The following is a 13,449-nucleotide window of genomic DNA, read 5'->3' as shown; positions in this document are numbered from 1 at the left end:
AGTCTCATTTACCGCAGGTTTTAGGCATGAGTCTCTTCCTTTGGTCTTTGCAGCTACCCTACTCTTGAAGCTCTTTAAAACCCTGGCCTTCAGGGATACGGCTCTTTGTACCAGGCTGTTTCACTCTCTGAAAGAGGAAGTTCTTTTCTGCATTGACTTGTGGTCAAGATCATAACTTTTGGTGCGGACTTCTGGTCTTTTCTCTCAGGAATCCTATTTTGTCCCTGGCCCTTAGTCACATCTTCTTCCCAGGGTCCTCCTGAGACATTCTAATTCTGAATCTGTTCATTCTGAATCCTCTTTCTGTTTCTGATCATAGTCACTTAGATTTATAGCATTATAATTTGTGAGAGCTGAAACAAATTTTAGAGGTCATTGTCTATTTTATTGATCAGAATTTGAGAACCTGAAAGATTATAAAATGATAAACAGAAGATTGCACAATTTGTGATCCAAATTGGTGTCCCCAACTCTGGCTCAGTCTTCCCTGCCACCAATATTTCTTCCTTACTTCTTGCCATTACAACATTCCTGAAAAATCTGACCATGTGTCACTCTTTCTCTCTCTTATCCACCTTCGCATGTGTAATCTTTGCTGACTTCCAATGTCTACAAGGGAACATCTAAACTTATTACACAGATCCTTTAAATATGGCCGTAGCTTATCATTCATGACACATCTTCTGTCATCTCATTCATACTCTAAGTTAAGCTGTGTAAAGCTTCCTGAACTTTTCTCTTTTTGTTCCCACTAGGGTTGCCAGATAAAATACAGAATACCTAGTTAAATTTGAATTTCAGATAAACATTATTGCATGGGATGTACTTATAGTAAAAATATTACTTGTCGTTTATCTGAAATTCAAATTTAATGGATGTCCTTTACTTTTATTTGCTAAATTTGGTCACCCAGTCTCTGTATTTGCATATAGCCCTGTTCTCTGTGTGGAATGTCTTCTTCTTGCCCCATCTTTCCTTTTGATGCAGAAGAACTGCCACTTATAAGACCTGGCTCATGTGACCTCCTCTATGAACCTTACTTGACTCCCAGAGAAAGCTGTGTTTTATAACATTTGGAACATACCATTATTGTACACCCGCTACATTGGATGTATACATTTGGTAAATTTCAGAGCTAGTTTTTAGAAGTTTTACAGATACATTTAAAATTCCCTACATGGGAACAAACTTTCCCTTTGACATAGTAATACTGAAATATTTGTTGATAATTAGTGCTCAAAATACCAGGTCTGTCATTTTTATACCAATTATGAGTACCAGTCTCTGCCCCTAAAATGAGAAGGAAACTTGTAAATGAGTTTTTCAGAGTATAGTAGACTCTTTAAGTGATATTTATTTTAATACAGCATGCTTCAAGGTATTTTTCTAGCATTATTTACAGAGCAAATATAAAAAGCATACTTATTTATATTATTGCTGTTTTTAAGGTGAAAATGGTTCTTTCCAAATTGTATGAGAATAAGAAAATAGCTAGTGCCACCCACAACATCTATGCCTACAGGTGAGTAATCATCACAAGTTTTAGTGTTTGCAATTTGTTAAAAATAGAGGGAAATGATGCATGATTTTAGAAAATAATAACTATTATGTATTTTTCCATTGTAATAGTAATAGACATGTGGAATATTTGGAAACTGCAGAAAAGAAAAAAAGAATTGAAGGGAAAAATCAGGCATTTCTGCCAGCAAATGTAACTGACACTATTTTGGTTTTTGTTTCGTTTTTTCTCTGCAAAGTTTATTTTTTCCCAATGCTTTACCCTTGTATCCTGTTTTTTTCTTAATTAAACAAAAGCACTTTTCATATTGTTATAACTGCTTGATAAATACCGTTTAATGGTCGTAAAATATTTGAGTGCCATACTACAATTTAACCATTTCCTTTAGTTTTTCGTATTTTTCACAATTATAAAGAGTGGTCCAGGGAACATCTTGTATACTTTTTAGGTTATTTCCTCAGGATAGGTTCTGGTTGCTTGAGATTCTTTTTTGAAATGAAATGGGAATATAATAAAAGGAAGAAAGAATTCTTAGAATTATCAAAAAGTGTGAACAATTTTGAAACTCTTGATATATAGCCAAATTTCTTGCAATGGTTTTGTTTTGTTTTGGTTTGGTTTTTGAGACAGGGTCTCCCTTTGTTGCCCAGGCTGGAGTACAGGGCATGATCGTGGCTCAAGCAATCCTCCCACCTCAGCCTCCCAAGTTAACTGGGACTATAGTGTGAGCCACCATGCCCGGCATAATTTTTGTATTTTTTGTAGCAACAGGGTTCTGCCATGTTGCCCAGGCTGGCCTCAAACTCCTGAGTTCAAGTGATCTGCCCACCTTGTAATCCAAAGTGTTAGGATTTACAGGTATGAGCCCGAAGGTTTTAAAACCAATTTATGCTCCCATAGCAGTGAATTAAGAGTATTTCTTTTACTACGTGAGTTTCAGTTTTGACAATTCAGGTTTTTATATGCATCTTTGCTGATTTGTAAGTGAAGAGATGAAGGGCATTTGAAAAAATACACAAATTTGTGAGACTTTAAAATAACATAGTGTAGGCCTAAAATAAATCAGAACATAGGGACTTGGTGTAAATTTAAAATGTGATTGAGACTATTTATAGAATCTAGGCTATCTGAAACTGAAACTCAAAATTCATCATTTTGAGTAGGTGAGTTCTTAATATTACTAATTTCACATCTCTTTAAGTGCCAAAACTTACTTACAAACAATTATTTGTTATGTAATTCCCATCTTAATAGAGTATCACTGGATAGAATTTTAATGTTTTCTTAATCAGTTATGGCCTTCAATAGGAAAATGAGGAATTAGACTACTCTCAGTCATTAGAATGGGCTGTAAAAATTGTAATGTTCATTTATTCTACATGTTTTTGAGTGCCTACTCTGTGCCAAAACTTTATATAAATTAACTGTGATTAGTTAGCAATTCTACCACTGTAAAAAGGTTAGCTTTTCAAGATCCCATAGTTAAGTGATGGAGCTGAATTTGACAATCCAATTTCATTTGTTTTCTTTATTTCATTCCTCTATGGCTGTGGCTACAGCTTCAACAATCTTGTATCTAAGCCATGTAAAAAGAGAAAAAAAGGTACTCATAGTATTTTAACTTTAATGTTCATAGTAGGTGGTCAGTAAATATTTAGAGTGGATGGATGGATGAAGGGAAAGAAGGATGAGTGAATGAATGAACGTGACTGCTGTAAGGTAACATAACTGACTTAGGTGTGTAGATGAGCTTTTATAGCTTTTAGTATTTACATTAAAAGTTTACAGCTTTTTATGGCCAGAGTTGGGAGGATGTCTTTACTACATTTACCCAGTTCCACATGATACCATTGTAGGGCCCTAAGAAATCCACCAGATGGCATACTGTAACTGACACTATTTTTTTTTTTCTATCTCTAGCACTTATTTGCCCAGCTTATTTTACTCTATTGTAGGCCTATGTTATTATTTCAAATATAACTTTCTAGTTTAAATGGATAAAAATACCATGATTTGTCTCTAATATTAGTAACCATCCAGAGGAAAATTTAAATCTTTACATTCTTAGAAGAAAATAGAGAAATGCTTGATGGCTGGAATAAGATGAAAGTATAAAATATTACCTTATGTTGGTTTTGTTGCCCTCATCTTTTTTATATGCTTTTTGTTTCACTACATCTTAAGGCTCTCTGAAGACAGATGCATGCCACTTACTTCCTTTATAATATGTCGTAGTACCTGTTGCTTTTATACAGTGTATTCTCAATAAATGTTTTTCAATGATTGCTCTTGGTAGCTTCAAGGTTAAATGAAGTAAGGGGAATGTCACATGTATAAATTCACCTTCCCATAATAGCAACATTTCTGATATAAAGGAGATGCCTTTGATTCCTAGCTTTCCCAAGTATATAAAAAGGCAAACATACTGGATAGTAAACTGTCAGTGAAAATATATCTAATATAATACATATTTCAAGAAGGATTTAAAAAAATGAATATGCCAATTTTGGAAGTAATCAAAATGATCACAAATATTGAGGAATAACTTTTATTATAATATTTTAGTTTCAAAGTGTAATGCTCTTACCTGTATTTGCAGAATATATTGTGAGGATAAACAGACCTTCTTACAGGATTGTGAGGATGATGGGGAAACAGCAGCTGGTGGGCGTCTTCTTCATCTCATGGAGGTAGGTGTGAGTTAAACTATCAATCCTGTTCTGTACAAGCCATAAAATTTCTCAACAAAACAGAGCTCCATTTAGTAATAGCTAAGTCAGTTGAACTATGTAACATAAGATATATTTGATTTAATTAGTAGTTGATGTTAAAATATTGATTGAATGAAAATTTTAACCAGTGGATGTGGGACAGAAAGCAAATAATTAATAAGAAGTGCTATGCTTTCAAGACATAGACAATAGAAGATTGTCTTCAACTTTGGGAAAATGCTTTGTTTTTTTGATAATTTCCTTCTCTTTATTTTTTCTATTCTTTCTTTATGGAACTCCTGTTAGTTGGATATTGGAACTTCTGGATAGATCCAGAATTTTTTTTTTTAATTAAGTTGTCCATCTCATTGTCTTTATATTCTGAGACATTTTCTTGACTGTTGTCCAAAATTTCTGTTGAATTTGAAATTTTGTTTAGCAACCATATATTTAATTTTTAAGAGTTCTTTCTTGTTTTCAGTTTTTCCCTTTTAAGAATATCATGTTCTGTTTTATGGCTCCAATATCTTCTAAAATTTCTCTGATTATATTAATTAGAGTTTCTTTTTTAAGATGTTCTCACCCCTAAAAAATTTTTTCCTGGTCCATTTTTGTTTATCTTGTCCTTTCTCTTTCATGCTGCTGGATTTTCTTCATCTGTCTGGTGATCATTTATTGTTCATTAATTTTAGGATTGGATTGTTTTTTTCCTAAGGTAGTTACCTGGTTTTTTTCTGCTCTTGTATGTGAAGGTTTATTTTCTAACAAGGCCTTTGCCTTGAATAGTAACTGTGTTTGTGGGTCAGGCCTGTAAACTGGTGGGCTTCACATTAAGGGCAGCATTTGACAAATGTCAAACTGATGAAGATGGCCAGGCATGGTGTCTCACGCCTGTAATCCTAGCACTTTGGGAAGCCAAGGTGGGAGATCACTTGAGCCCAGGAGTTCGAAACCAGCCTGGGCAACATAGTGAAATCCTGACTCTACCAAAAAAACACAAAAATTACCCGGGCATGGTGGTGCATGCACCTGTAGGTCTCAGCTACTTGGGAGGCTGAGGTGGGAGGATCACTTGAGCCCAGGAGGCAGAGGTTGCAGTGAGCCAAGATTGCGCCACTGCACTCTAACCTGGGTGACAGAGTGAGACTGATCTAGATCTTAACTGATGAAGACCTTACTAATAGCACCAGGGATTGATGCCTCGTGCAGCCCCTGTAGCTTTGTTCAGAAGCAGGGTTTTTTTTGTTGTTGTTATTTCGCCTAGTGATAAAATGCTGCTTAAACTTAGCTGTTCTGGTTGAAGTCACCAGGTACTAGAATCCTACTTGCATGGTCTCCCCTTCACTCTGTCCAGTTGCCCCAAATCTGGGAATTTGAGGACATTGTGAAACACAGTGATGGTTTTCCAGATTCCCTTCTGTTCTTCCATTTCACTCCCTGAATTGTTAGTAATCTCACTCAGTGCCTACTCATATGGCTCTACAATTAAAGTCACTGGGAAATTTTATGTGCGATTTTATATATGGGTTATTTCATTCTCCTTTTTTAAAACTCATATTTGTACATATCTGTCTATGTATCTAATTATGCTTCCAAAAAATAACAGATTTTGAATGTGAAGAATGTCATGGTGGTAGTATCACGCTGGTATGGAGGGATTCTGCTAGGACCAGATCGCTTTAAACATATCAACAACTGTGCCAGAAACATACTAGTGGAAAAGAACTACACAAATTCACCTGTAAGTGGCTCCTCATACTACATCTAGAGAATTTCTCATCACTGCCTGGGAATTTTTTTAAAAGACAGAAAATTAAGAATGAATCAGAATGTGGGTGGTGAATTGGTAAAACCTTTGGATGAAGAACCTGGAGACCTAGACTCTAAACAGTGTGTCTGGCCAGTCACGTGACTTTGGACAGATCACTTCATCCCTTCGCACCTTGATTTCATAGGACAGATCACTTCATCCCTTCGCACCTTGATTTCATAGATTCATAGAATTTTATAATTAGAAAAACCTTTTAAGACCAACTAGGTTCCATCCCTAAAATTGAGCCCCAGAGTGGTTGTAGCTGATATCACATCAGACTAGATGTTCTTTAAACATCTATAAAATTCTGAAATTCTCCATTAGTGTCAAAACATCTCCCCCTCCACTGGCATACCTTTAGATGCTTTCTTCCTTTATACTTTGAGTTTATTTTGTTTTATATTTTAGGTATGTTCATATCTGCCTTATTTAAATTTTACTGCCTTACTTGGGAAAGTGGGACAATAGATGAAATAATATTGAAATTATTCAAACATAAATCTACTAGATAAATAAAGTTTCCTTGATTATTCTTGTTTAAAAAATATTAGCCTATAAGTGAAAGTACCCTGTAAAACACAGAAATGACACATATGAAAGTGATCATACCCTCACTGTAACATATATACATACATACATATATGTATGAATATATGTGGAATATATATGTATAAATATATTCTAAGTGATTAGATTGAAAGTTTCATCTTTATGTAAATGGAGAGATGCTGCACTGATTTGTGTCTTTTTCAGGAGGAGTCATCTAAGTCTTTGGGAAAGAACAAAAAAGTAAGAAAAGACAAGAAGAGGAATGAACATTAATACCTGAAACTATAGGAAAGGTTAATTTGCCTATAATTATATATACATTCCATAGTCATCAAGGAATATATTGTGCAGAGAGAGTATCCTTGACTGCTCAAGTCAGCCAATTCAGCATGGATACCAACATTAGCTTTTCTTCTTTGGTTATATCATCTGCCAAAAATAGAGAACTTATGATCTATTCATGTGTGTTTCAGGCTTATTTGGAGAACTAATTTGCACTTAATCACCACTTCATCTAATTTTAGCAAGGTAACAGTTGCCCAGGGCAGTACCTGAATTAACTGTCCATTTCAGTACATGTCAAGTGCCTTTGTTAGGTGGAGAAGAAATGTCTCTAGAGGAATATAAATACCTGATTTCTTGTCATCGAGATTCTTGTACTGTTAAATGAATATTGCCTTTTACTGCTCTTTATGGCTTATTGGAATAGGGGCTCATTTAAGATTGATCTTGGAGAGTTTCTTCTTCTGATTTTAGTTCATAAGTATGTCACCTTTCATTTTATAGTGTTCATCGAGTAATGGATTAAGTGAAAATCCAGGAGTAATCCATCTGCAGTTATGTGCTGAGGTGATAATTCATCCAACGTATTTGTTAGCATAAATATTATGCTTCACTTTCTGTTGCAAATTGATGATTGTGAAATTTCAGAAAGTGATTTTCTAGTCGGCTTTTTTTGTTTAATTCTTGTAATGTAAGCAATAAATATGGAGTGTCAGTAGTCTCCCTCCACCCCAGAAATGTGTTGGTGTAACATTCTCGTTTCTTTTAACAACCTGGAAGTACCTTTCTTGTGATCTTCACTGAGGAATTAGAACTATGATAGAAGTTAGGCTGTGGTGAATAGGACATTTGTAGAGTGGGATAGAGGTGGCAGAATGACCCTGGTGTAGGGCAGGAGTATGTTGTGTAGTTACATCAATTTGATGCCTGCTTTCCATCTGCACTCCAGACAGCTTTCTCAGTTCCAAGATTTTGCAGAGAGAAGGAGCAAACCTTTTCATTGGAAAAACAGAAACAACCCTCCCCCCATTTTTTTCCTGCTATTCACCAAACCTTTATGTTTCTTTCATCTTCCAGTTACCTCTAGGCATTTAGACAATGAAATTTACCTTTGAGATATAACAATAAGTGATTAACTGTTCACTTTCAGATGTAATGGCAAACAATTGTTAAAAGTTATTAACTGATCACAGATTTGCCTGGACTTCCCTTCCCAGGGAGGAAACAGAAGTTAGGAGGCAACTTTGGGATGGTGCTAGAGCATGGAAAGCACAGAGAATTGGACAAACAGGTCTTTTTCTCTTTTCTCTGATGTTTTACCTTTAAAAGATCCAACATCCTTACCGTTGGTATTTTTAGTAAGGTTATAGTAAATAGCTTTACACCAGGATGGATTCTGAAATATAAATTCTAAATTATATTTGTTATAACTATATTTTACGTTGTATGTTATCAAGAGTCATCAGAGAATGACCTTTTTGTGTTTGGAACACTTGGTTCCATGAAAAGTATGCTTTGTGTTTTAACTGTTAAAATAATTTAAAAATTAATTATTTTACATAATTAAATAAGTTAGAAACTATTAACATTAAATAATTTCCCAATTTCAACATGTCAAACCTATGAAGGGAGATAGGAAACAATGAGAAACTTACTTTTGCTCCTTTATACAGAATTATTAACTATATTTTACTAACTAAAAAACTCTAGTATTCTTTACCTAAAGTCAATTGGCTGGTAAGAGGGAGAGATGCAAAATTCTCCAGTTCTGAACTTGGAGCTATTTCACTACTCTTAATGGAAACTTGAACTAATGATAGATAGTATTTTTTTCCTCTATATAAAATTTTTGTCTTGATTAGGAGATTTATCAGTTCTCCATATAATAATTTTCTACAATCAGATCTATGCTGTGGCATATTTTGCTTTATTTAAAAATTTTTTTTTAGAGATGAGGTCTTGCTCTGTCACCTAGGCTGGAGTGCAGTGGCATGATCATGGCTCACTGCAGCCTTGACCTTCCAGCCTGCCAAGTAGCTGGGATTATAGGCATGTGCTATCACACCTGGCTAATTTTTAAAATTTTTTGTAAAGATAGGGTCTTCTTATGTTGCCCAGGCTCGTCTTGAGCTCCTGGCCTCAATCGATCTTCCTGCCAAGGTATTGGAATTACAGGTGTGAGCCACCATGCCTGGCCTGCTTTGCCATATTTTATAGTGTGTTAATTACAAATAGTCTTCATATGCCAGAATATAAGAGCAAGTTTTATCTGCTTTTTAGATGGGAATTGCAGAAGCTACATCAAAAGTATGCTTTGAGGTATACGTACTGAAACAGAGCCTTTCTGAAGAGAATTATATCAAACTAATTACAACCAAGAAATAATAGTATGAAGTGGATACTGTTTGGAGGACAGGAAAATTTATTGGGAAAATTACATAATCCCTCTGATTCCACTATCCAGAGATAGCCATTATTATTAATATTTGGTATGTACATCCTTATATTATTTTTTTCTTACGCATGATTTTGTATATATGGTTATTTTTCTTTCCATAAAAATGGTATTAAATTGTATATACTGTTTTGTAGCCTACATATTTCATATAGAAGTATATTGTTCACATTTTCCATGTCAATAAATATTCTATGGCTTAAATTTCTTATGGCTGCATTGTATTCTGTCTTCTCAGTATTATATTATACTAACTAGTCCTCCACTTATTTCTAATTTTTAAGTTTTTTTCAACTTTTTACTGTTATAAACAACTGTGAAAACCTACCTCATTTGCAGATTTTTTTATGTATCTTTAATTATTTCATCAGGAGAAGCTCCTAGATACAGAATTTCTTGGTCAAGGTTTGTACATTCTAATAGCTTTTGATTAGTTGAGTCAGATTGTCATCCAGGAAAGTGTTATCAGTGATTACTCCATTAATATTGTGTTGGAATATTTAATACTAGCCAAAGATGGGAAAAAATAGGCAGTTTGCTTGATAACTCCCAAGATCCTTTTTAAAAAAGTAAGCTTTTTGGCCAGGCACAGTGTCTCACGTCTGTAATCCCAGCACTTTGGGTGGCTGAGGCAGGCGGATCACTTGAGGTCAGGAGGTTGAGACCAGCCTGACCAACACGGTCAAACCTGTCTCTACTAAAAATACAAAAAAAATTAGCTGGGTGTGGTGGCGGGCACCTGTAATCCCAGCTACTCCAGGGGGGCTGAGGCAGAAATATCACTTGAACCTGGGAGGCTGAGATTGCAGTGAGCCCAGATCGTGCCTTTGCACTCCAGCCTGGCGACAGGAGCGAAACTCCATCTCAAAAAAAAAAAAAAAAAAAGTAACCTTTTTGCCTTGAAATAATTGTAGCCTCACAAGAAGTTACAAAAATAGTAGGTCCTGTGTACCCATCACTGAGCCTCCCCTAACAGTAACATAACTATAGTAAAATTTCAAAACTGGGAAATAGTTTGATTACAATTCCTTTATCAGATAAATGATTTCCAAATATTTTCTCCTAGCCTGTGGCTTGTCTTTTCATTCTCTTAGCAGTGTATTTTGCAGAGTAAAGTTGTTAATTTTGATGAGATCTAATTATCTTTTTTTTCCCTCTTTTTTGGATCATTCTTTTTGATGCAACATCTAAGGACTTTGCCTAACCCCAGGTCTAGATTTTCTTCTGTTTTTAAAGTTACATCATTTTGTATTTTTCATTTAGATCTATTTTCCATTCTTAGTTTTTACATAAGATGTGAGATTAAAGTCAAAGTTTTTTTGTTTTGTTTTTTGCTTATGGATGTCCAGTTATGAAGTGACTAGTTTTTTTAAATTGAACTTTTTTTTTTGAGACAGGGTCTTGCTCTGTTGCCCAGGCTGGAGTGCAGTGGCCTGATCATGGCTCACTGCAGCCTTGACCTCCCTGGCTCAAGCAATCCTCCCACCTCAACATCCTGAGTAGTTGGGACTACAGGTGCATGCTACCACACCAGGCTAATTTTTATATGTTTTGTAGGGATGGAGTTTCACCATGTTGCCCAGGCTGGTCTCTATCTCCTGAGCTCAAGTGATTTGCCTATCTTGGCCTTCCAAAGTGCTGGGATTACAGGCATGAGCCGCCATGCCTGGCCAGATTGAACTTTTTACTGATAAATATTCACAAGGTAAACACATACGTAATCACCACGTAGATTGACAAAGGGCGACACCCAACACCTCACAATCCCCTTGTGTCTCAACTGGTCATTATCTGCTGTCCTCCCTGCCAAGTAACCAAGTCCCTAATTTCCGACACCAGAGATGAGTTTGGTCTGTTTTGCCAGTTAAGCAAGTGGAATTATATAGTACCCTTGTTTTGGCTCCTTTTCTAACATTTTGTTTGTGAAACTCATCTAGGTTGTTGCGTGTAGCAAAAGTTCTTTCATTCGTTTTTTTTGTTTTTTAGTTATTTGTTTTTTTAAGAGTTGGAGTCTCACTCTGTCACCCAGGCTGGAGTGCAATGGCACGATCATAGCTTACTTTAGCCTCAAACTCCTGAGCTCAAGCAGTCCTCCTGCCTCAGCCTGCCAGAGCGCTGGGATTACAGGTGTGACCCCAGCCTGTACCTGGCCTAATTCTTTCATTCTTATCACTGCATGGTATTCCATCGAATGAATGTGACAGTTTATTTACCAATTATCTTTATGGATATTTGGGTTTCCAGTTTGAAGCTATTACAATTAGTGCCGCTATCAACATTTCTGTACATGGCTGTTGGTGAACATATGTACACATTTCTATAGGGTATATACCCAGGAATGAATTTGCTGGGCATTAGGATATGTGTATGTGGAACTTTGGTATATTCTGCCCAGCTGTGTGCTGGGCTAGGTGCTGATTTGTAATGTTTGACAAGTTTCCATGTGTAAATACTCCCGTTCTCTCCAGTTTCAAGCTACCAAAGTGAATTCATTTGGTTTACAAAATAGCTAAAAATTTAACAGTTGCTTCTGTGAGCTTGTACAAACCAGCTCCAGGACATCCCTCATTCTGCCAAGCAGTTTTCCAAAATCATTATACCAATTTACACTTCTGCCAGTAAATGAATGAGAGTTCTAGTTGCCACACATGTACATTTGGCATTATCATTTTCATTTTCATCATACTGTGTGGTGTGTAATGGCATCACTTTGTGGTTTTAATTTTTTTCTCCCAGGAATAGAAAGATGAGTGCTTGTTACCAAGCTTGGTTCAGATACAGAAAAATAAGGTTACAGTTTTGCATGTCTTATGACCTAGTCTGTAAATTTCAACACTTTATCACCATCCCACTGGTATACTTGTCTGTGAATTTATCTGGGAACTTCAGCTTTCTTTTCGCCCTTAATTTCTTTTTTTTTTTTTGAGACAGAGTCTCTCCATCGCCCAGGCTGGAGTGCATTGGCACAATTTCGGCTCACTGCAATCTCTGCCTCCCAGGTTCAAGCAATTCTTCTTGAGTAGCTGGGACCACAGGCGCCTGCCACCACGCCTGGCTAATTTTTGTATTTTTAGTAGAGATGGGGTTTCATCTTGGTCAGATTGGTCTCGAACTCCTGACCTCAGGTGATCCACCTGCCTTGGCCTCCCAAAGTGCTAGGATTATAGGCGTGAGCTATTGCACCCGGCCTGCCCTTAATTTTCTAATTTGTAAAAATGTGGGTTATAATTCCTCCCTGTCTAGGTTAGTTATGGGGATTAAATAAGATTCCTTCTGTGGTGCTTAGTATGTGATAAGAATTTGATAGTCATACCTTGTATTTGAGATAAGCTATTTCTGAGGATTTTAACAGTACCTAGAATTTTTTTTTTTTTTTTTTTTTTTTAAGACGGGGTCTCACTCTGTCGCCCAGGCTGGAGTGCAGTGGCGCGGTCTTGGCTCACTGCAGCCTCTGCCTCCCGGGTTCAAAAATTCTCTTGCCTCAGCCTCCCGAGTAGCTGGAATTACAGGGGCATGCCACCATGCCCGGCTAATTTTTGCATTTTTAGTAGAGACAGGGATTCACCATGTTGGCCAGGCTGATCTCAAACTCCTGACCTCAGGTGATCCACCCTCCTCGGCCTCCCAAAGTTCTGGGGTTACAGGTGTGAGTCATCACGCCCAGCAAGTACCTAGAATTCTAAGTTGACATTGGGGTTACCAAGTTCTTAGCCTCCTGTAGGGAGATGATATAGTATAATAGTTAAGAACCAGGTCTCTGAAATCTGACTTGGGTTTGAATCCTGTGTCTGCTTTTTACTAGCCTTGAGAGCTTGGGCAAGTTATCTCTCTTCTGTACTGAGTTTTGCAAAGCTTATGAAGGAATTAGGTGGCTGTCATTGATGACCCTTGTTTGCAATGCCATCTTTGCATTTGTCTTTCCTGTTGTCCTGCTAGGCAGACAGCAGGACAGAACAAATCACCTGGTAGGACTGGGAAGTTATTGAGGATGTAAGACTTAGCACGTGTATCTAAGCAGGCCATGGGTTGGTACTGAGAGACTACTTAGGGAGAAACAAGGGAGAACTCTGGATGTAGTCAAGAAGCATAAACCAGGGATTGACAAATGTTTTCTGTAAAC

General features: G+C 36.6%; 1 protein-coding gene across 3 annotated transcripts in view; it reads left to right on the top strand.

The window, feature by feature from the left end:
• The window catches only part of IMPACT (impact RWD domain protein), a 27,067-nt gene extending 17,530 nt beyond the window's left edge, over window positions 1-9,537 (top strand). Inside the window, exons 8-12 of one of the 3 annotated variants that reach the window (XM_030810639.1) lie at window positions 1,449-1,522; window positions 4,119-4,209; window positions 5,837-5,971; window positions 6,797-6,885; window positions 7,379-9,537. In XM_030810639.1, coding sequence (XP_030666499.1) covers window positions 1,449-1,522; window positions 4,119-4,209; window positions 5,837-5,971; window positions 6,797-6,865 — 369 coding nt within the window. In that variant the 3' untranslated portion in view covers window positions 6,866-6,885; window positions 7,379-9,537. Of the gene's footprint in view, window positions 1-1,448; window positions 1,523-4,118; window positions 4,210-4,922; window positions 4,946-5,836; window positions 5,972-6,796 lie in introns of those variants that run through there. The other 2 variants (XM_003261991.2, XM_030810640.1) reach the window with 2 other exon arrangements.
• The last annotated feature ends 3,912 nt before the right edge of the window (window positions 9,538-13,449 follow it).

This window comes from Nomascus leucogenys, chromosome 4 (genome assembly GCF_006542625.1).
Source record: "Nomascus leucogenys isolate Asia chromosome 4, Asia_NLE_v1, whole genome shotgun sequence".
Taxonomy (NCBI): domain Eukaryota; kingdom Metazoa; phylum Chordata; class Mammalia; order Primates; family Hylobatidae; genus Nomascus; species Nomascus leucogenys.
Note: the sequence above shows the minus strand (reverse complement) of the source record. Positions and strands in the feature narration are given on the sequence as shown.